General features: G+C 40.7%; 1 protein-coding gene across 3 annotated transcripts; it reads right to left on the bottom strand.

Annotated features, from left to right (window-relative positions):
- Positions 1–322: 322 nt before the first annotated feature.
- On the bottom strand, positions 323–24,252 carry RB195_015328 (uncharacterized protein; the record flags this gene model as incomplete). Of its 3 annotated transcripts, XM_064205990.1 has the most annotated exons (27): positions 323–424; positions 488–594; positions 666–789; positions 1,048–1,229; positions 8,974–9,049; positions 10,048–10,130; positions 11,426–11,669; positions 11,729–11,800; positions 11,855–11,950; positions 12,060–12,193; positions 14,287–14,366; positions 14,495–14,592; positions 14,655–14,749; positions 14,815–14,890; positions 14,965–15,124; positions 15,531–15,650; positions 15,730–15,847; positions 16,604–16,702; positions 16,839–16,923; positions 16,982–17,094; positions 17,182–17,334; positions 18,159–18,305; positions 18,383–18,458; positions 21,620–21,724; positions 21,834–21,886; positions 21,976–22,065; positions 24,207–24,252. In XM_064205990.1, the coding sequence occupies 27 exons, from the start codon at positions 24,250–24,252 to the stop codon at positions 323–325; spliced, it is 2,934 nt and encodes a 977-aa protein (XP_064061869.1). The 3 variants fall into 3 exon arrangements, with proteins under 3 accessions (XP_064061869.1, XP_064061871.1, XP_064061870.1); XM_064205988.1 differs by lacking the exons at positions 323–424; positions 488–594; positions 666–789; ... (1 more) ...; positions 8,974–9,049; positions 24,207–24,252 and having other exon boundaries at positions 9,916–10,130; positions 21,834–22,058; XM_064205989.1 differs by lacking the exons at positions 10,048–10,130; positions 11,426–11,669; positions 11,729–11,800; ... (17 more) ...; positions 21,976–22,065; positions 24,207–24,252 and having other exon boundaries at positions 8,974–9,103.

Below are 24,252 nucleotides of genomic sequence, written 5' to 3'. Positions count from 1 at the left end.
AAACATTTCAAATGAGAAGAACATGAACATTTATTTAAAAAAAAAGAAATGAGAGTTTACTTAGTATTTAGTAAAAAAAATCGTTGCACCGTGAAACCAAAACCTGCATCGAATCATAAAAATAAAACAATTTTCAAAATTGCAAACAAGTGGAACATAGCTCAGTACCCTGTATGTCGTGAAAAAAAAAGGATAAAAGGAAAACAAAGTTAATTGGGTACTTCAGAATTTCATCGGGTAAGGAGAGAAATGTGTGAATGAAAAATTGAAAAAAAAACGACTGAAAAAGGTAAGACAAAGAGTAAGATCCGTAAAAAAAATCTCAAAGTTGCCTCACAGGTTCCAGAGGGATAGTGTAGCAAAAGTAGTTGGAAGGGCAACCAATTTCTTTGACAGCGCACTCACGTCCAATTAATGGAAGACTCTGTTTAAAAAAGAAATCATAAACAACAGGTAACAAATGAAAAAAATAAGAATACAACAATACTTCAGGTGCTTCAAAATAGGAGCACGCACGAGATTCATCATACCCTGGTAATAAGGCATCGAAAAAGAATGATCCATCTTCTAATGCAGTAATTTCGTGTATATTTCCTTGAATGATATTAACTTAGTTCAATGTAATTAAAAATGAACAATCTGTGATTAACCGAACCACTTCTTACCTTTTAAAGGATGCAAATTTACGCAGCCATCTCCTTTACTAACTATTTTCTCCCCTTCGTACCGAACTTTTGTACTGCCAGACCAGTGCTTGCCAGTGGCATCCAAGAATGAGAACGACCTCACCTAAATAAAGATCAAATTAATTACAGACATTATACGCTTATTTGGGATTTGTTGTTATTTTATTTTATTATTTATTATGATTTATTATTGCTTTACTTTCGCTAAGGACCAAAAGTCATAAAAGCTTTGCTAAGAAGCGCAGAAAACATGGAAAAAAGAAAAAAAAAGAACAACAGTCTGAGTAAGCAAGAAAACAGAAATAAAAACTTGAAGATAGATGGGTATTAGAATTCAATAAAAATAAGCTTGGAGTCAAACCTTTACTGCTCCTCTGAGAACGGTTATGAAACCATGAATAGTCGGGTGGTCGTGGAGAGGGATCCTTTCCCCAACTCGCGTGAAACCGAATACGGACGCGTGCACATTGGGGCATTCATAAACGAGACCAAATAGAACTGGGCATGTCTGCGCGGCGCAAACGTCAACATGAGGCAATTCGCCTGAAAGTACGAGTAAAATCACAAAGACCGGGGGCGAAGCTAATGTAATATGGTTAAAAAGTATCTGTACCGTAAACACATGCCCGAACAACCAAACAAACAAAGCGAACCAAATTGAGCAAAACAAGTCCAACAGGGGAACTCGTGCGCTCGTGCCAGCCGACCGGCGCGTGACGACCCTCCAGAGCGTTCGTCGGAGGTGCGGGTCGTGCGGTTCACCGATCGCTGGTTATTCGAACAGTGCTGTAGGAGAGGGGGAGCGCCCATTGGTTAATTAATACTAATATTTGTTGGACTCACTGAACTGCTAGAAATAAAAACTGCTTACTGAATCGTTTAACTACAACTTATACAAATAACGCTATATATATATATATATATATATATATATATATATATATATATATATATATATATATATATATATATATATATATATATCTATCACACATTGGATCAACATCAAGCGAAAATCATACGTTTCCAGAAAATCCGTTCCTGCACTCCTCATGATGCTGATATCCACATTTTTCTTCCCTTCATGAACATTGAAATATTGATGGTCTTTTCTGATACTGATTGTACACGTCCAACAAAAATGGACTCATTAACCTTCTATTTGATATATATCCCCGTATATCTAATTACTCATGTTTAGGGAACAGGACTCAACGACTCTCACATATAGCGCGGTGCACTGGGTCCCTCTTCAACATGGTTTATCCGACTGAATAGATGTGCCCAAGCAGATAAATGGGGTTACATTAGATATACGGGTAGATATATGGTAAGAGTTTTTGAGGGAGAGTAATGAGGATGGCGAAGGAAGGAGAAGAAAAGATGAATAAGAAGAAGAAAGGTCGATATCAAATAGAAGGATATTGGGACGTATTATGGTGTAAGTTCTCTAGAGGGCAAATAAACAAGGTGCAACAGAATAAGTAGAAGTAAAAACGGTTCATTTCAGGCGTAATGCTGCAAGGTGAAAGTGATTCCAATATAACGAACTTTCACCTGCGCAAGTCTTGCACATATTTCAGACAATAATGATAATGAAAACTTATTTGAAAGAGTTCTTTCCAGATCCTTATATCCACGATTTAAGAAGAAAGAACTGTTCTAAATGAGAAAACAATGATAAATCTATGTTCGATAGTTGTCTTTGAAATGAAATCATGTAATGCTTGAATAGAATATTGAGAAAAATCCAGAACTCGAACAACGAAAGCATGTGAACGACGTGAACGACATAACTTCCTAGGAAAATCTTTGGGATAGTTCATTATCCCGAAATAAATTTTGCAAAATTTCATGCAAATAACCGAAATGGAGAAACACAGAGAAATAAGAACAAATAGGAGCGCAATCAGGGCCCTGAGTTTTGTAGAGAAACGTGAAAACGAGTGCGAGTAATACAAAAAGAGTACAGGATGCGTCCTGAACTAAACTTTAGAGACAATAACATTGAGGATTAAGTATAATAGGGTCAAAACGACATGAAGCACTTATGCAATTGTGTGCGCAGTTTCTCTCGAGGTGCTTTGATGGAGCGAAGAATCCTTGCTGGCAACACCCATCGCTGCAGCTCGCGATAGTCCCTCTGCTCCAACTGCTACTTCCAAATTTATAAGCGATCTCAACATCCTTCACTTTTGAACAGTTCAAAAAAGGACTCCATTCACTTTTGAACGGTTGGCGAACAGATTCTCATCATTTGAGCTGCATCCCATGAGCTATACCTCCTTCACCGAAGGAGGGTCCGACTCTATCCCATGCTTGCTTATGCTTATGCACTTGTGCTTATCTAGCCTTTCCTTCGTAGCTCTAGGGAGAAGGGAAGGAGAGGGGCATGTTTCATCATTATGCTCAAAAAGGAGTATGGGGGTTTTCTCAACGTTCTATTACTTAGATATGTAGGAGTTGAACTATGTAGAAGCTTACCCCGCACCCACAAAAATAAGAGAACACTACTGCCTCTCTAGCTATGATAGTACACCAAAAAAGGACAACCAGAACCAGAGGCCACTCACTGCCTTTAAAACAGTACTAGCTTACGAGTAAAAGTTAGCAATGTGATAGTAGTTAGAGTAGGGTCAAAACGACATGAAGCACGGTGCAGTTGTGTAAGTGGCTACTTTCGAAATGGTGTGGTGGAGCGTAGCGGTTAGGATCGAAGTAGGTCCCTTGCTGGCACCATTCTTCGCAACAGCTCGCGATGATCCCACCTCTATTCCAACCGCTTTCTTCACCACGCCGCTTCCAACGCAGCCGCTTACGCAATTGCACAGTGCTTCATGTCATTTTGACTCTCCTTTACCGAGTTACTGGAACACGACTATCTATGGAAACATTACACCTCGGAACAACACTTGCTGCTCTCAACTGTAGACTCTAGTCCCAACTCGAAAAACTTTATAGAGAAGCGAAAAAGGAGATCTAAGCTGCGTAAGTGGTCGAGATAGAAAGTTTTCCCCTTCCAGAACTCAACTGGAGTGAGCACTGCATCGAGAAATGCCGTGTAGATCAGCCAGTTTCTGGTCCGAATTTTGCGTGAGGCAAGTCCACTCACCACTTGAAGAAAGATATGATATTTTATAGGTCCTATCTTTTGAAACAATATCGGTGAAGAATTGCATTTCATCGGTCTAAGAACTAAATATGGACATCTGAAGAACCCACTGCCAGCTATACAATTCGCTGACAATTCTATTCACAACTTACCTGTCAGGATGCAAAGTTTCTAACTAATACAGAACCAGTAAGAATGTGCTGCAATATAAATAAGAGGGTTCCGCACATAAAACGGCAACCATCGCCTAGCATCCTTACTGTTTGTCGAGTAAAAGACCTGTAAAGGAGTGCTTCTTAACTTGGTCGAAAAAACATTAGAAGAATATAGCCATTTGAGAAAGCAAGATTTAGAAAGGGTGCAGCACGATTGATCACTCCTTTATAGAGCTGAGATTGAGAACATGCATGCTACTTCAAAATAGGACAACTGAAATGCCTCTACTCAGTACATAAAACTGCTTCATGTGTCCTGAGCTCTCTCTACAGGGGAAAACTCTTCGGACCTTTTCTCATCTTGCTTTTCCATGGTTTTTCGCTATCTCTTTTGCACAAGAGTATCTGAATGGATTTACTCTTAATAAAGTACTTTTCAATTAATTATATCGTTTGTTTTGCCACTATGTGGCCTTTGAGATCGGAATTTGTAGGAATTTAATTTTCTCCCATTTAATAAAAGCAGTTATGTATGACTAGCAGTTTGTTGTGGTTGGAATCATAGTAAAATCCCAAAATCCGTTCCAGGAGAGTGCTAACTATGTACGACCACACAAAAAATGAGTGGAGAAATTCTTTCCTAAGAAGCGACGTCTTTGAGACGCCTTGGAATGAGGAGGAACTACTGAACTAGCGAAGGTTTTCTTTTTATTACGACCACAAATTATGAAAATCGTGTACAATTGCGCAAAAAAAAGGAAGTAAAGTATGTCCGTACAAGCCATGACTGTAGAGGGGTCCCAGGAACAAAACAAACAACAAAACTAATTAAAACCTTGAACTATGTTAAAGTTACGTAGGTCCACTCAGACGCAACTGAGCAAAAAAGTAGTGAAAACCCAAAAAAGCGAAAAGAAGAGGGATTCAGGGAGTTTTCTGTATACTAGAGTGAGACCCTTTCATCGAGGACGCCTCGCCTCGCCATGTTCTCATAGTTTGTCCTACGTCGACTGTACAAATAGTACTGTATAATACAATCAGACTGTTGCAGCTATACAGTAGCATAGTCGTCAACGTGAAAAGAATAGTCCGAGAGGGAGATACAATCTCACCTATAATATTCAGCATCACACTAGAAAACCCAGAAGTGAAAGTCGAAGCCCAGCTGTTACATCATTGCTTCGTTAATAAATTTATCTTATAACACCATGTAAGTGCGGAGCGGATCGAATGCTGGCCGAATTCAGAAAACGTATGGAAAGATCGATCCTCAGCTGAACCTGGAAAAGACTATGTTTATGAAAAATGAATGGGTCCCTTACACCTCATTCACGTTCAACGCAGCAAACATTTCTTAATGCTCTTGAGGTAGTGCAGCTAGGTTGAAACATAAGGAACTTACACCAGAGCTAATTGGGAGGAAGTGATTGGCATAGGACAAATAAGGTCGTCAGTAGTTTAGGGAAAATCTAGGACGTCCGGCTCTGTAAACACCGGAGAAAAGGGAAATGGGAGGGGTAGGGTACCCTAGAATTGTCCCTAATGGCTACCTACTTAGTTTCCTTGAGGTCTGATTCACTAAACAGAGTTAGTTGATTTAGTAATTACGTAAATTGACATAATTACCTTTACTAAAAATTATCACTTTTCGACAAATTCCGTCGTAGTGTCTTTGTAACCACCTGTCTGTCTGGAAGCCTAACATCTAAAAAATCATTCAAAATTCGTTGTGGCTTCCTACTGGCTGGAAGACGATTGGGAAATATTTCCGCAAATCGCCGTATGTAGGGCCGACTCAACGGAAACATTTCCAAACAAACATTTCCAGAGCTGCAAAAATAGGTGCTGCTACCTTGCTGACTTTTCGTGATTTTACCATAATTACTATTTGGATGGAGCTTGCATCGAAATCCAAAAAAGAATTTGGGGAATAAGTCCCAAGTTCGACCTTGAATCTTGGCATCGTAGAATTAGATTGTGTGCTACTTTTTGAGCAGAACCAAGATAGTTATTGATCTTCATTCTGGTTAACGCTTCGGCATCGTCGCCTTTTTCAGAACCTGGAAAATCTCAGTACAGTGCGTACTTAGCACAGGTTTATCATTCAAATCGGAGCCACATAAATGAGCGGCAGTACCACATGGTAGAACAAACAACAAAGATCCTCTTCTACCTTCCTTTTATTTCGGATGAGATGAGCAATGCAGTGCAAGCAATCTTACGACAGGCGGCTCTGCAAGACTCAGTCAAAGTAGTAGACATACCACCTGCGAACCTGAAGCAACAGCTCATCCGCAACCGTCCCTATGACAAGCCTTGTGAGACACCTAACTGCATCGTTTGTCCAAATGGGAGGCAGGGTGACTTCGGTGTGTCAGGGGTTATCTACTTAATCACCTGTCAGTTATGTGGGGCAGAGTACATTGGCGAAACAAGAAGACAACTATGTACCCGCGTCAAAGAGCACCTAGACGGACTCGTAAAATCAAAAACATCAATCGCAGGCAAAAGTTCATTAATGAATCGTAAAGAAGAATGTATCGATGTGACCATCGAGCTGGCATAACATCAAGACCTTTACGGGTTTTGATCCACCGGCAGAGGCGGGTGCATTGTTACTAGTTACTACTAACTGCGCAATACTAACAACTAGTGGTCCTCTAACATTACGATTTTGTGGCTATCAAGGTGAGCGCTATGGTGGTCTGTTTTTTGACGTTGCCTTTGAATAATCTGTTTGCTAAGTCATATCTTGTGGGATGACGAGGCGTCTGAGGGAGTAGGTTACACCTGCCTTTGATTTTCCAGGCTCTGAAGAAGGCGACGACGCCGAAACGTTAGCCAGAAGCAATCGATCGCAAAGATGTGCGCTGGAAATTTGACTGCTACAAACGCAAGTGCCGCCCTCGTGGAATTCCGTATAAGATCGGATACTTGAAGGGAACTTTCTTCGAAACGTAGCGTGTCGATCACAAAATCTTCCTGGACACCTGCTTTTTCGCCTAAGAACTCCGGTTCGTTAAGGAAACGGCGTCAACGTTGGAGATCAATGTAAAAAACGTCGTTCAGTGAAATGAGTAGTTTCGCGATGTGCGCTCATTGTGCGCCGTAACTACAATACTAGTGGCATCGTTCGCAAAGACTGCTTGTTAGAGATATTCAGGTTGGAACGAAGCTGGCATTCGTGAAGGTTATGGACGATCGCAGCTTCACGAACCGTGATGCTATTCACCAGAAGTATGTGCTAACAGGTGTCGTCTGCACCAACATGTGGAAAAGTTACAACATAACGAACCTCGGCTATACCCACGAAATGGTCAACCATTCTACAAACTTCTTGAACGTGGCTTCAGAAGTGCACACGCTATGCATCGAAAGCAGCTTGCCTCAAAGGCTAAAATAGGCTCCCGTCACAGAATGTCGATCTCTTGGAAATCTTTCGGAAGTGGCGGTTCAACAGAAAGAGTCTTCTCTACGAGCAGTGGAAGCAGATAGCTGCGAAGTATCCCATTTCTTGGAGGATTTCACTACAGCATCCACAAAGGCTCTACTCACTTGAAGTCAGTATACTATGCATCCGATGTGGCATAGATCTCTCATGGAAGGCTTCAATACAGGATCGCAGATTGCGGAAAACCAGGTGCTTCCGCTCATCTCTCCGCAGTTGCCGTCAAAAACGGCCCGGAAGTCGCCGTTTTTTTTTTACAACGACTGTCGTTGCAACGCACCACTCTTATGCACGCGCCGCATCAACGAGCGAGGATTAATAAGGTCTCCTCACCAGCCTATTTAAGTTAAACTAATGTATAGCCCACTCATGGGAACCGAACGTGTACACAGAGGCGCGTTCTAACGCACCTTGTAGGAACTAAAACGATTCCCACGTGGTTCCCCATGTGGTTCCGTTCATATCTCCGACCCCGTGTAGAAGGTTTCCATGAGAAATCCATAAAACGTCACATTCACGGTATGTTGCCTTTAACCCAACGGCCCTCTTTAGAGCCGCAACCTTGTGAATCCAAATCAGTGTGTGAATAAAAGCTGTTACCTGCAAAAATTTTTCAATTTTTACCAAAAATGACAAGAATATGACACGGTCAACTAAGGTGTTTAACTAATGGTCAACTAAGGTGTTTAACTAATGGTCAACTAAGGTGTTTAACTAATGGTCAACTAAGGTGTTTAACGTTATGACTAACGTAATTGCTAGACCAAGGAACCCTGCTTGGCGGTTCAGACCTCAACAAACCTACTTAGTTCGCCATTGGTACCACTTTTTGTTGGGTGTACACCAACTCACTTCTCCCTGCAACCACCTTTTTAACACCACCGTTCTGACCTACGCTTCTGAAACCTGAACACTTTGCAGGCAGGGAGAAGTTGCGATCAACGTCACTTGACTCCATATAATAATCCTCTAGACAAAAGTGAAAGAAAGGATTGCGAACACTATCCTAAGTCAGATAAAGGATAATAACAAGGGACAGTGGTTGCTGCAATACACAAAACAGACGACAGGGAAAGCGCTGACACAGTGATGACGCTGAAGTGATCCTTTCGCTAAGTTTCTCGAAGAAAAATATGACACTTTTCTTCTTTCTCGAAAAAGAAGAAAGTACTGAATGAGTTCTTGAATGATCGCATGATGATCGCAATGATCGCAACGCAAGCGTTATTACAGACTGTCTGTCCGAGGAAGCGGAAAACAACAAGGAGACAGGTAAGATAAGATTGAAATGTTATTTCGAACAAAATTAAAACAGACTTTCGTAATCCAGATAATATTTGTGTATCACTCTAACATTATCTGTAGTGCTGAGAAAACACAAGTAGCTGGATCCATACCAGGCATCATAAACTAGGACTAAGAAACGTCCGATTATAGGCTAGGAACACTGTAGACAACACGTATTTACTAACACTGTGATGTACTTAGTGCAGTAGTTCAAGTTATTTGCTCCTTGTGGGTGATCATGTCGACAATTGCGTACTGTTAACAAATACGATACAGTGCACCTACCGACCATAGACTCGTTTACAGTGCCAACGAGCGAAACCGCTTCTCCAACAGCGGCCGGGTCGCCGCGAATTATCTTCTGTGCCGATCGAACCAACCGGCCAAGCACAAAGCATAGAGCCTTTCGTTCCATTCACCCAGAGAGTGCCTGTGGAAAGAAGTTTGAATAGCGTAAGAAATATGTTGTAGTTCCAGAGTGAATATTGCCCCACTCGGTGCAACATTAGCTGCTACTGTGAGCTGCATCATATTTCAACGAGAACCAAGCCACCAGCTAATATCAAATTATGAATGACTTGTTAATCAAGATCAAAATAGAGAACTCATGATTGACGGATGCCCATTGTACTAAGCCCTTCTTTGTTAGTTGCCCGGATTCACTACCGAACTCAATAAACCAGAACCCAAAAGAAAGTTAATTATCCTATACAGCAATAATTTTCTATATCTACTCCTGAAATTTGAGAAAGGCTATATACCCATTTAGCGATAATCACGTCTTATCTTCTCCACCAACGCTTCCATGAAACTCAAAGATATTTATCGCAGATATGATCTGAGACATTCATCACCGGCATCACAATAAGGCATTGGGAAAGTGAAAGGAATCACGACTGAATAAAATGGGGACGCAAAAAGTAGAGCATTGCGATAACATGACAAACTAAGAATTTGCTCTGAAATACCCCTAGAAAATATTTCAGCTTAGGAGAAATCAAAAAAGAACATTAATACTGTAAAGTGAGAAGTAATCATATGACAGCTATTCTAAAGAAAGTGATGGTCAAACATGATAATATGTAGCAAAAAAATTCAACAAGTTAGCAACATCAATAAGTATTAGTAAAAGATGGAAATGAAAGAAAAAAGGAAAGGTCCATCACAGAAGGTACATCTCTCCATTGTATAAAACTCTCAACAATGCCTTTAAACTCAAATCACAGACTATACTAATGCCTCTGCATTCTTATCATAACCTACTAGAATATCCGACTTAGGATCAGGATGAAAGGTGCTCCAAATTGTGGACGAACATGTCGTCGTGCAACTATCATGTATCACGAAAAAATTGCTAACTAGGGACTGGAACTGTGAAGCATTGTTCGTCGAGTAAATCGGTAGCCACACAGAGGCAATTATTTCTGGAGAATCCTCTGTATCTGAAAGAAAAAAACAATTAAAATCGTGTTCAAAAAATTCAAGGAAAAAGGATAAAGTGTTTGACGTTACTCAATCCGCTCGGGATGCACCACCGCGTTCACTTCAATTCAGAATCGTTTGTGGTTTAAAAACGTGTAACTAGCTTATGCAGTGAATTCCTGAGCTAGGGTCAAATGGGTCAAATCAGTGTTTCTGTCCTTCTAGACAAGTCTGGTACCAATTTACCGACCCCGATGAAAAGCTTGATTGACATAAGGGCGGAATCGAAACTCTGATCGATCATGCTGCAGCGACAGCGGAACCTCTTACCGACTACACTATACCACCCGGTTATAAATTCGTGTTATTAGGTAAACCAAAACACAACACAGTTCGGCTACATACACCCAGTATCTGACTTTAGGACAACAATATAATAATATCCGTCAGAAAAAAAGACAAGATCAATAAGGATGATGACAAAGACATCTGACACAACTGCAAATCTCGAAACTTCGAAAATTTGCATTTTTCCAGCAATTTTCGAACACGGTTGAAGGGTGGAAGTGATAGAAAGCCAGACTTGTCTCAGATCCTTAGTCAATCGTAGACGGAGTTTCCCATTTATTTTTATTGTTGCCCTAATTTTGACGGTCGACTACGCAATGTAAGAGGATGCGACAGTGCTCCTTATTATGTTGACGCGTCACAAAACATCTAATTTAGTTCACTCATGCTTCGTTTTGTTTTAATTTAAAGCGCATAAAATGTAACAACGAAAGATCATCTTCGCCCAGTTCATAATTTTTTACATACATTGCAGCAACTGTTCTTGAGGAGCAGGTGAGAATTCTACGCCAAAAATCTCTAGGAAGAGAATTGGGCCTTTAATTAAAAGAGGGATCAATATAACTGGGGTTCACATACTACATGGACTGATAGTTGGATCAGAACGACATGAAGCACGGACAGTTTAAGCGGAGGCGTTCGAAGCGGCGCGGTGGACCGTAGCGGTTGGGATCGTGTAAGTATCCTAGCTACCGCCACTTATCTCTGCAGTTCACCATGATCCCACCTCGATTCCAGCCGCTATCTCCACAGCATCGCTCCGAGCGCAGCTGCTTAGGCAACTGCCCGTGCTTCATATCGTTTTGACCCGACTATATTTTCCCTTCACTTGCATTAATTCATGCTTGCGAGTGCAAGTTCAAGATATCGCGAACGAACCTTGTTCACGGAATAATAGAAAGTAGGAATATTCAACAGTATGTCATGTAAATAGTAGTTTGAAAACAGTAATACGAAACCTCCTCACCAGTTTGAACAACAACGCTCCACATTCCTGACTCCAGATTCGACGTATTCAGATTCTTTAACTGTAGCGCGGCAAATTGAGCGCCATTTATAGAATCATACGGGCGAAGTTTCTGAGTTGCGATGAGCTTCTGTTTTGGACCACGCCATAGAAACCGAATACTAGGACTAGTCTTAGTTTCATTAACGGAAGTGGCCATTCCGGGCACTCGACTCCAACGTAAAAGAATAACGGGAGATGACATCTTAAAAGAAAGAGGAAATTATTACTGAGATCGACATTTGGATAACTGCTAAAACTCACTACATCAGCGTAGGCTGTAGCTCCTCGGAAAATTTCTTCCTTGTGATCGATATCAGTGCCAGCCATGACACCCTTCGTATAAATTGAGTAAAGATTATCCCAAAGAAATGAGAAACTAAAAGTTACCTCGAGCTTGAACCCATCCACAATAGCGGGCGATGCTATATGAGAAACCAGCCGGCGCTGAACTAACAGTTGCAAGGGTACATCAGAATTCCGTATCTGAAGTCAAGAGTTTGACATAATGCATGAAGTACCCAAAATCATGAAGCGTTATCGCCTCCCAAAAATTAGTATGACAGACATAGACGTAAATGGGAATAAAGAGCACCTGGATTGTGAAGACCAGCTGATGAGGTGCTGATGAATGCATCCTCACTACATCTATTCTCAGCAAAGACATAAACTCTACATCTTGGGTGTATATAGATAACAACGATTGGGCCATCATAGAAAAGTGCTGGGCTGAAAAATAAAAATGCAAGAGACAGGAAGCCGCATTATCAATTTCGACCGTTCACAATTTAAAATACCATCCGTGCGACGCTAAGAAACCAGTCGATAAATAATTAACAATAAGATTTCTGGAACAGTGACGGCGTTTCTCATCAACAACATGTGATCTGGCAAATTCTTTTTTGTTAATTCAGACATTAGAATATTCCAAAACGTTTGCTATGAAGAAGAGTGAAACGAAAATGAACAATATAACGTCTAGCGCTTTTTTTATTGCTAGCTTTCAGAACGACAGCGTATGTCTCGTCTGTTTGAAATGAATGGTTTGAAGAAAAGTCACAAAACCCGTTGCACGGCCCAGATGCTGTCAACTAACATCAACTAAAAAAGAGTTCTACACTCGGCGAACTTTTATGTGACACATCAGCTTGCTCCATCAACCTCTTCCATGATTTTCGATGACTCCGTACTTCACGTGTCCTGAGCGGTCCAGTCGGCCACGAGAAGGTGGACACCGACAAGTTACAGAAGCCTCTGGAAGAGGACCCGTATGGCACCACTAAACAATTAGAAAACACGTTTGGATTCGACTACTCCACGTGGCCAAGCGAACATTGACAAGGACAGGAAATTCGGTCGATGGGTACTCCACGAGCTGTCTGCATTTGACCTTGCTGGAAGGAAAAGCACATATCTTTTCTTCTTTCTCCCTCCTTCTCTTTCTCTCCGTAGAATGCTCGGTTTCCCAAGGGGCTCGTTAATGGAAGGGAGATGTGGGTCATGTAAGAAAACTGTGAGAGAGAGAGAGACATGGATACATCGGGATGAGAAGTCCATTCAAAAAATGTGCTCCTCTTCCGTTAGTGTCCTAAGAATAGAATGTAGTGCTGGGCGTTCCTGTCTAAAAAAGCAAGTTAATAATGTGCAAACCTTCGTTGTGCAAGTAAAAGAGCTGAAGGTTCACATCGGTCGCACACGCGGACAAAATCGCTTCCTGGGCGACCAGACAGGGCAACCTTGAGGTTTTCGCTTCCTCAGATTAACAGACCTTCAACCAACTCCAGCACTCCCTTGATGGAAAGAATTTCGAGGCTGCGGAGATGAGGAGAGCAGTCGCCCACTTTTTCAAGTCCCAGCAAGAATACGTCTGAGGAGAGCATTTACAAGTTACCTGAGTGTTAGTGCCGAGAAGTGAACAAGGATGCTGCATACCTTAGTTTTTGAAATATTTGCAATAAACAGTCATTCAGAAAGGACTTATGCGACAAGTTCGTACTATACGTACTGATTACTCACCATAATTTATCTATAAGAAGTTGATAGAAAAAAAATCAGCTAGATTTTGAATTCCACGGCCACGTTCCAGCTACTCGCATGCTGAAGGAACCTCAGGATTCACATTAAAATCTACTTCATTTACGTTTCTGAATAATCATCATTTTTATATACCCCGTTGGGTATAATAGAAAAAAAACACTATTGAAGTGAAATATTAACTACATGTTCTAGCAAATGTCAAAGTTTTCAGGAATCTCATCATTTCACCGCTTATTTAGTTATGTTTTTTTTCCATACGTCTGATGCCATTCAATCTAGTTTCAACAGTGACCAAAATGGTTGCAAATTTTTTAAAACATTAACAGGAGTGCAACCGCCAGTGCGTAATGTACTGACGTGTAGTTTTGCAATTACTAGTTTCTACCTTAATCGTTCACAAAGTCATACATCCAACTCATACACACCCCTTTTACGCCGTTCATTATTGTTATCGGAAATGATCCTCCGAAATGCCAACTCACATAAAGTCGGGTCAAAGCAACATGAAGCTCAGTGTGGTTGCGTAAGCGGCTGCGTTCAAAGCAGCGCGGTGGAACTAGCTCTTATGTTCGAGGTGTGAGCTTCAGCGATGATTGGTGCTAGAAAGGGTCCTTCGTCGATCCTAACCGCTATGCTCCACCGCACCATTTCGGATGCAGCCGCTTACGTAATTGCACCAAGCTTCACGTAGTTTTGACCCAACCGTACCAGTGTTTGCTTAGTATTGAAAGCATCTTTCAAAAAAAAAAGAAGGAATAGAAGATAAGTGAAGAAATGTCACTTACAATAACCGTCAATGTCTGCCTTATAATGGTTCACGAATGTTACGTTGAACATTACATCAGAAAAGTGCAAGAGATGAGGTCTGGAAAAAAACAGAACATTTAGATCAACACACATATCTACCACCCCTGTTCAATTTCAGCAAACAGGAGGATAAACGTCATGAGATAAACCTCAAAACAAAAGTTCATGTTACACTGGAACGCTCACCTGTCACGCAATGCTTGCTCCTCAGCCTGTGCAACGGCGTCAATATCAATGAGACTCTCGAATTTCCGTGCGATGTAGAATGGTTTTGATTTCGCATTCTGAAGAGATCCTTTTATAACTATAACTTACAGAGCTCAAAAAAAGAACAGAGAAAATGAACCTCGACTGCGAACTTGTAGGTGTGTTCTTTTTTAAAAACCAGAGGAGAGCAACCACACCAATCAACGATCTTTTTGAGGCTTTCACAGCGACAACCTTGAAAAACGAAGAAAGACAGAAAGAACGAAGATAGGTTTCATAGAAAATATCTTGTACCCAACCTTGTTTTCTGTTCCAATTTGTGAGTCTTAGATTACTACCCAATATGTTATTGCAAAACCGAGAGTTGTAAGCTAACTGAAATAAGGTGAATGCAAGAAAGTCCTCCATCAAGAACCTCGAACAACAGCGTATATTTTCTTTAAATTTACCGTGTGGAAAAAGCTCTCAACAGGAAGAATAACGCTGCCAAAAAGTGTACGCATCTTCCTTGGCAGTTCATCTTCTGATATCGAATACTCGGCGAAGTCTCGGTGTAGAATTATCCAGTCGGAACCACCGTCAATGCGTAGATTGCGTGGGAACTCATCTCTATAAAGGGAATGAATCATGCGAGTATTCAGAACCTTATTCGCGAACAACCCAATCAAATGTATTCGAGCGTTCGAGACATCCCAAGAACCTATTGCTGATGAACTTTCCCACTCTACAGATCTCAACAAAGAGTAGCATGTGTTCCTGTTTAGTGTTTGCGCGGACCAGTAGCTTCCAAAGAGTGAGATATGAAGCCTTTCGTAGAGTTAAATAATTATTGAACCAGAAAAAGATCGCAGCTGCTGTGATACCCACGCAACTGCACTCATGAAGAATGATGGCCAGCGCACACCAACCTCCAGCCAAAGTGAAGATATGCGAATAAAAGTAGTACAGATAAATTCCATGATGGAACAGATACTGAAGGAAATTCCAACAATGACATCAAATTTTAAGCACCAACCTCTTACCAATCCTCCACATCCTATTCTCACACTCAACGAACACAAAATCGAATCCTTGCTTCTGTATGAATTTAGCCGTATTGTACCCATGACTGCTCATGTACGACTTCCCAGGATTTCTACAGAAGTGGACGAAATTGGATGTTAGAAACACAGACGTCAATACTGCTTGTAAGAAAAGAACAGAGAAAGAATCACAAGCGTAATTGGGTTTCAAGCTCCTTAAGTGTTAGGACCGGAAAGTCGCTCTCAGACAAGTTGATCAAGTAGTTCCAATCCGACAAAGATGGTATAGCAATGGATCGTCTAATGGCATCTGTAACAAATATTTGTAAAATTACGGATGAGACCAAAATCACGAAACAGAAAAAAAAAACAAGCAAATATTTGACAGCAGAGGAGAAATTGCAGCAGAAAAAACCCAACAATTTTCAAGTCCTCTCTTCTTGAAACCTCGGCATTTGATAGTGTATTTATGTTTTCTTGTTCTGCCAACGAGGTTTAGGAACGTCAGGCCAATAAAAAAGTTTCACCTAAACCTCGTTGGCATAACAAGAAAATATAAATGCAGCAGAAAAGTTACACATTCTAAGAAGAACAATTATAAACACTTATGAAACAACAATATTCCCTGCAATCTGATATTTTGCAGCACTAAAGTGCGTCCAATAAAGCAAAAAATAGGATGAAACTTTTCGTGCACTTTTTCCATAGTTCGCTCAAAAATGTGTCAAGGAAATCCTCCGTACACATTTTCGCACCGTCATCTTAAGAGTTCAACAGCAATAGTTTGTGTAATGACGAGTAAAATGTGCTGAATTCCTCAGCACATATAGTCGAGTAAAAAAGATATGAAGCACGGTACAGTTGCGCCCTTGAGGGTGCACGGCGGAGAAAACGGTTGGAATCGAGGTTGGACCATCGCGACCTTTAGCGAAGAACGATGTTAGCAGGGGTGCTCCCTCGATCCTAACCGCTACGCTTCACCGCTTCGAGTGCACGTGCTTACGCAACTACACCGTGTTTCATGTCGTCTTAACCCAACTATACATAGAATGTACCTTTATCTCACCTTGCACCATGGTGAGCAGGGAAGCACCACCCCAAATAGTACTATGAGCATCAGGAGCAACGAAAACATTTGGTAGCTTTGCTGCAACTGCTCTCACTTCTGCAAATGTTTGGTTTAGTTTAAGAAAAAAACTCTAGGAAATCAAAAAGTAAAATAAAAAAGACTAAAATATCTGCAAAATAAAGATGGACACAAATTTTGCAATAATAGATTATCACCATAGAAGCCAACTTGCCTGTTAGCATATACAACTGGCGCTGGTCTACGTGGATGTAATAATAATGGTGCGGTGAATACAGAGCTTTCAAGAGGCGCTTCACCTTAGCAAAAACATATTGTAGCAAAAAAAAAAGTTCACGAGGAACAAGATAAGCAAACTTGGCGTTCGTTCCTTCCGTTGAGCTGCAAAAGAAAGAGTATTTTAGGGATCTTCAAGTTAATGTCAGAGTCGGTCAGCTCCACATATCTCGCTTTCGGCATGGGATGTGGTTCTAAATGAATCTTAAGTTTTGTTCACATATCAAACATATTCAAACAATTCTGCAACTTATCAAAGTGAAAAAGGAAGGTGAACACACCTTTTAAGCCAGTGCGGAAAATTTCGACTGCATTGAATCCACCACAAAACTGAGAAGAATTCCCCGTGCAGCGATATTCTGTACATCTCGTCTCGTCAAGAGAAGATTTTGTTAATGTATCTCCACAAAAACATTCCCGTCCGAACTCTAATCCTGAACATTCACATCTATAGTTTTATTGCGGGAGAAAAAGTCAAATAAAGGAAAGGGGTAAACAGAAGTTCCAGCTCTATGACTAAGACATAAAAAGAATTATTATAGTGTCAACTAATTTGTACTAGTTTGACCGTGATTAAAGGACGCAGTATTACTGACCATATGAGGATAGAATTCCCTCAAAACAGACTCAATAATCAATCACAAAAACAATAGGACAATAGGCGCTGTTGCATCTGCAAGAAAGAATAACAAGTGCACTATATTATGTTATCATTTGCTTTAGTTCAGTTTCCCCCAAAGTTCGATCGCATAACAACTGTCTTGTAAGTCTTCGTCATCACTTTAACAATGAGGAGGGACACCTTGCTGCAGGTTCTAACAGCACGTATAATTTGGAGGTCACTTCTTCAGTATAGTCACACTTCTACATGCAGGAAGTTTTGATGCATGAACCAACGTTATCAGAGAAATGATCAGTTGAGAAATAAAATGAAAGAAAAGCATAATCGCTTGAAATTACGTCCAAGTTTTTAAATCATGAGTATAATGACCCGATTGCGAGTATGGTGTATACACCTGCGGCCGCCATAATGATGTAGGATCCCTCAAGATTTCACGAAAATTCCTTATAAAACTTTATATTCAAGCGTCGATTTGATTACAAGAGCAAGAAGTGGAAGAAATTAAAAAAAAAAACGAAACTGGTCAACTATTCTCTGCAAACTTCTCTATCCATGTCAATTTTTTATTGGGCCATTGAATGCAAAGTAGGTTGATGGATACACCTCTCACATCAACTTTACTGCCACCATACTTACCAAAATATATGAAACCGGCTCTGTAGCAAGTTGATCGGCACTTCTCTACAGAATTGTCTGATTTGAACTCGTAAGCGAATCCACTCAAAGCTCGGTCTTTCTTGTTGTCTTCAAAACATCCCAGGCGAAAATTTACTAGTAGACCTTCTAAAAATTGCACGTGTAGAGCTAACACATTTAGTATACTGAAAAAAAACATGAGCAACAAGCAGAAATAAACAAACCGTGATTCCCACACTGACTCTCGGGAAAATGGTCATGAAAAAGACCGTTCTTTAGCTTGCAGGCAGCATCACTAATCTAAACTTGTTTCGTATCAAATGGACAAAAGAGAAAAAAGATAGGATTAAAAAAATATAGCGTCACTATTCGATTATCCAATCGCCAATCGTAGTGGACAACAAGACGTTCATTGAAGAAATATAAACGACTAAAAATCGATCGATAGCGTTTTGAAATCGGGTTTTGATCATGAACCAAAACAGAACAGAGAGAACTTTGACTATTCCTGAGGTCTATGCATCCCTTAAAGGCATCACCCCACGAATTTGAGGTGGTGCAGATTTCAGGTGGAGTATTCGTATACGGGATGGGAGACTACGGAGAGGGAGGTAATTCCGTCCATTTCTTGCTAATTGCCGTGAAAAACGGCCCAGAAGATGCGGCGCCGCACAAGACTGGCGCGCTCCAATCGAACCTCTTGTACAAAATGGTGCGTCCAAAACGAATGAAGCCGTATCTTCCAGGCCGTTTTTTTACGGCAATTAGGAAGAAATTGACGGAATCACCCCCCCCCCCCCTTTCCGTAGTCTCCCATCCTGTATACGAATACTCCACCTGAAATCTGCACCACCTCAGATTCGTGGGGTGATGCCTTTAAGCAACTAATTTTGGAGTATTCAAGAAACTAGCACACACGACCGTGACCATACAGACAGTTTAAGATGGTTCCCCAAGAACAAAAAAGCGGGTTCCGCGTAAGCTTCGATGGGTAGGCACGATGGGAGGAGTAAAGTCAAGAGGGGTCAAAAACATAATTTGCGCAGAAATAAAAATTACTAAGAAAACTCAAAAAAACCCTCAACTTTCGAAGTTATTGTTATTGTGCATTACGATTCTAACTCATGCTCCGGATCTTGGCTCGGCACCAATAGGGAGGTTAGATTACGTGTGCATAACGTGTTGAGCCCAACTCAATTCATGGTACGCCAAGGAGTTACCTCGACAGTTTTACGGAAGACCTCAGTATTCACAGCACTCCAGGGCACCGACGGTTACCACTGAGGATGGGCTTTCGTTAGCGAACCTTTCGAGCGAGACAAGACAACATTCGAACAGGTGGTCAGAGCAACATTTTAAACAGCACTCAAGCGACCAGCGATGAGGTAGGAGACAAGGGAAAGAACAGGTTGAACACTTCCACTGGCGATGATCAAGTTCCTCCTTTCATTTGTGGAATTGAACGGAGCTTGGGTATTACAGATAATGACGATGCTGATCATGAATATACATAGCTCGCCGATATAATTGTTCGATTACAATCGAATTTATCATCTATTTGCATCTTTGCGCCAAATTTACCTCTCAATGTTCACGAATGCGACAAAAACTTGACTGCGAGAGTATTGGTGAGTGCTGATTGTGGATGTGGGTACACTTTGAACGGTAGTTTCAAGCATTCGATATTGTTTACATTGCTGTGTTACATTACTTCCTATGTAAACGTTAAAAATCTGACAGCTGAGGATTTTTTATACATGCAGGTTAGAATTTTTACATATGATAAGATATTCTTAAAGTTTTTGGGATCATCTGTGGATTCCTTCTGTAATAATTTGAAAGTTGAAAGTTTTCGTAAGCACACTGCTTTCTTGCATTCGGTATTTTTGCTACAAAAAGCTGTTTCCAGCGCGAGAGGGCGACAGCTCGCGCTGTTTACTGCAGTAGTCAACACTGTATTTTTCTATGCCCTTCATTGCATTCACCTCATAATGACATAGGAGAGCTTTGGTTCTAATAATTATTTTACTTTTGGCTTTTAACAGCATTACTTTACTCCCTAATACGTTAATAATAAACAGAGCAAAAACAAGAGAAGATAAAGTGTACTTTTGTCGCTAGCCTAAATGTTTTAGGATCTTTTAGGATTTCAAGTGGAGTACTCGTTTACGGGAAAGTAGATTATGGAGAGGGAGTTGATTCCGTCCATTTCTTCCTAATTACCGTTAAAAACAGCCCGGAAGATGCGGCGCCGCACAACGCTGCCGCGCTCCAGTCGAATTCCTTGTAGAAAATAGTGCGCCAGAACGCCCGAAGCCGTATCTTCCGGGCCGTTTTTTACGGCAATTAGGAAGAAATGTACGGAATCACCCCCTCTCCATAATCTACAATGTCGTATACAAATACTCCACCTGAAATCCATACGACCTCAGATTCGTGGAGTGATGCCTTTAAAAGTTTCGAAAAAAAGTAAAAGTGAATGTGTTCCTTATTCAAAGTAAAGGAAAAGAAGTACAGAAACATGAACAATATGTTAACAGTTTCGAGAAGCACGATTTTTCAAAATTATTGCAACACATAGTTGCGGAACTCTCCGTACGTACACATTAAAAGAAAGCGCCAAGGAGCAGAGACGAGAAAAGAAAGGCGCAAGCACATTGATGGAAAAGGGTTACTATGAGACGCTGGAACATCTCAAAAAAGAGAATAGGAATGTTATTCTGATACTTGACGACGACGTGAGAACGAAGATGGAATGCGTTGTAACATTGGATGCCCCTCTCGATATTATCGCAATCCTTGTTAGAAAATGTCGAAGCGGCGAGCTACTGAAAACCTCTCTATAAAAGAAGTGATTGGATTGGAGTTCCGAGAATGGGAGAGATCTGGTCTTTGAAGAGCCAACCTTACTACATCACGATGTTCTCAAAACTAGTAATTATCGCTTGCCCGTCCTTTCTGTACTTACACGAATTTCAGCGATCGATTCATAAAAGGAAGAGAACGCTTAGTGCTCTTTCTGCACTATTACCTGTATACGCCCATCTTCAACCGAACCTTTACTTCGACTGAGAAGAAACCCCCTTGCCTGAAAAATCGACCATTTTAAATGGATTCAGGAAGAAGACGAGAGCATCAGTTATTTCGAACTCTCATCAAATTATAGATATTATGACTGCTTGACTCTCTATGGGCTAATGCAACAGTCTTATAACTTGTCGCAATTGCAATTAATTGCGCGAACTAGAACAAGTCATTATAACTTTGTCATATTGTTTACGAAGTCATTGTTTCTGGAGGAATGAAACACACAGCAATCGGCCAAAAATACTTTGACCACATTGAAATGGCTAAGCAGTTGATGTCAATGAACCTGCAACAACTACTTCTTTTACTATAGATATTTTGCCAGCAGCAGGTACCACACGAGCCTACATTCTTCTGCAAAATTCAACACTCACTTTTCTCTGACACGACTCAGTTTTCGCCCTGTTAAGAGCGTTGAGAGCCAATGCATCGCTGATGTCACAGGAATGAAAATTGATTCCTTGTGTAGATGAGCTTGTCTAAATTTATTAGGAATGAAATGAAAATATTATAGAATTCTTACTGAATCGACCAAGAAAATGGAACCAAAAACCCTAAGAATATTCTTGCAAAGAACGAAGATCTTACCTGTCGCGGATCATCTTTCGAAGGTGACAAATGAGACTTCTCGAATGACCTTACTAGGTCGTCCTTCGAATTATTTTGCACGTATACGTAAATGAAGTAGAGATTCAGAAAGAAAAACAAAACTGTGGCCGCTACTATATACATTGTGCGAAGAACGGGAATTCGATGCGGAGCAATAGCTGCTGGTGCAGCAGTGCGCAGAGCAGTCGTACTGCGCTTACGCATGCAGACCCTGAAAGCAGGAAGTTGAAGTGTGAAAGTGAAACAGTTCAACTGTTAACCTTAGAAGCTGCAAAAGAAGTGTTGAGAAAAAAAGCGGATAACCAAAAATCTCTACCAACAGGAGTGGGGAAAAAAGTGTGATGAGAGGATGCACTGTTTTAAATTACAGAAAAAAGGCTATACGAAAAGAAGCAAAAAAGCATGTTTAGAGGCATAAATTTACACGACAGCTGCGGTTTGTGTGTGATCTGGCGCGGAACTTCTCTGAGGGATGGAATTGGAATAATGAAATAAATTAAATCATAGGACCGCTTTTTTCAATTATCCTTTCCTGCAATCTCCCGCTTCCTGTTGATATCCTTGGAAGAATGTTTCACATTCAAAAGAAATAGGGTTATGTTTTCTTCAGAAATAATGCACTTAATACTTCGCAAAAGTTACTGCTTTGAAAAGAATAGTAAAAAATACTAGTAGTACACGCACAAAAATTATCAGCACTCTTTTTACGAACCGAATAGCACCGTGAAAGAAAATTCCGACTAATGGGAACTACAGAATCAGTTTCTTGCTTCCTGAACACGCAGAATATAAAAGACAAGCGCAAGTGCGAGGTAGTTACTGTCACAACAGGCACCATTTCCCTAAACGAGAACTCGTTCGTGAAAGAAATGTCCTTTCTCGCGTCTAAATAGTATAAGTGAATGAGCACAAATCAATTCGTCATGAGAAATGGTGAGATGTCAGAAAAAGAGCCAACAGTTGTGTGTGGGTCAACAGTGTCAAAACTGATCACGAGAAACTGATCGGTGGTGGCGTACAACAACTCATACAAACATTCATGCATCCCCTCTAACAAAAACCAAATAAAAACTTATACGTCCACTAAATAGGTTCTATTTCTTGTTTAATGGGTGCCACTTTAGTAGAACTGCTACAGCGGAAACAGTGGCGCAGTAACTGTTATAAACTTGGCACCAAAAAGGAGTTCCACTCTGAAATGTCCTTAATGGACGAAACGATAGAAAAAGTTCAGGGGTTTACTTCTAGTAGGTTTTTGGTGTTGTATTAAACGCGTGAGAGATCGCGAGGAGATGTCCATATGGCGAAGAACCAACGAAGCAGAGCATATAAAGCACAGCGAATATCCACGAAGGACAAAAGCAGTTCCGAACGGAAGTTAATTAAGGGAAAAATGGTGGATGCAAACAAGATTTCTTCCTCAAACAAAGGTCGAGGAACCTACAAATTAAGACACAAATCCTCTGCAAAAACACTCAAGATTTCTTCAAAATTCGACTAGAATTTCACGCACGAAATTGATCAGTACACTTGCAAAGAAGAAAATTAGGAATGTACATTAAAGCACACCGCCACGCAGGACGATTACGACACCACGGGGGACGCTGTGAAACCGGAAACATCACCATAAACAAAAGCAGAAAAGACATATGTGCAGCGAGAGTCTGACTGCACGGAGCATATGCATAAATGTACAGTTCAAAAAATAAACACTTCTAAGAAGGGACCTCTTATGTAGTATGAATACGGAACTAACTCATTCTTAGATGCTAAAATTTCAAAACTAATCTTTCACCATTTTCACAAAATAAACTGTATTTTGCAAGCAAAGCATTTAAAATTCGAACACAAATACATCACATGAAGAGGTCAAAAAAGGGTAAAATGTAGCTGGAGGGAGCGAGGGTAGCACTCATTTATTTCTAGAAATGAATAACTAAATCATTCGGGGCACTAAGTCCTAAGCAATAGTCTCAATAGAGGACTTATGAGATATAAAGAAAACTTTAGAAGAGAAAAATGAAAGCTAGAGCGTCCAAAATTAGGACGCCAGTGAGGTTTCTAGAACAAAGATTTAGTTGATATCTTAGGGAGTCTCAATCAATGATCGCCGAGAGTAGAGAAATGTTTCGACATCATACTTGATCATCTGACGCAAACATGAGGCAAATCACAGAACGAAACGTATTATCATAAGCTGTATATACAACGGAGAAAAGATATGTAACAACAACACTCTCAAGCGCCATCGCATGAACAGTAAGCTGGCAAAGATGGGAAAGCGTAGAGGAATTATTGTTAGAGGAAGAACAGAACAGAGCAACACCGACAGCAGTACAAAACGAAACTTACTATTGTGCCACACTTGCTGATAAAGTGTCGAATAAACCCATGACAT

Source organism: Necator americanus, chromosome V, assembly GCF_031761385.1.
Source record: "Necator americanus strain Aroian chromosome V, whole genome shotgun sequence".
Lineage (NCBI taxonomy): Eukaryota > Metazoa > Nematoda > Chromadorea > Rhabditida > Ancylostomatidae > Necator > Necator americanus.
Note: the sequence above shows the minus strand (reverse complement) of the source record. Positions and strands in the feature narration are given on the sequence as shown.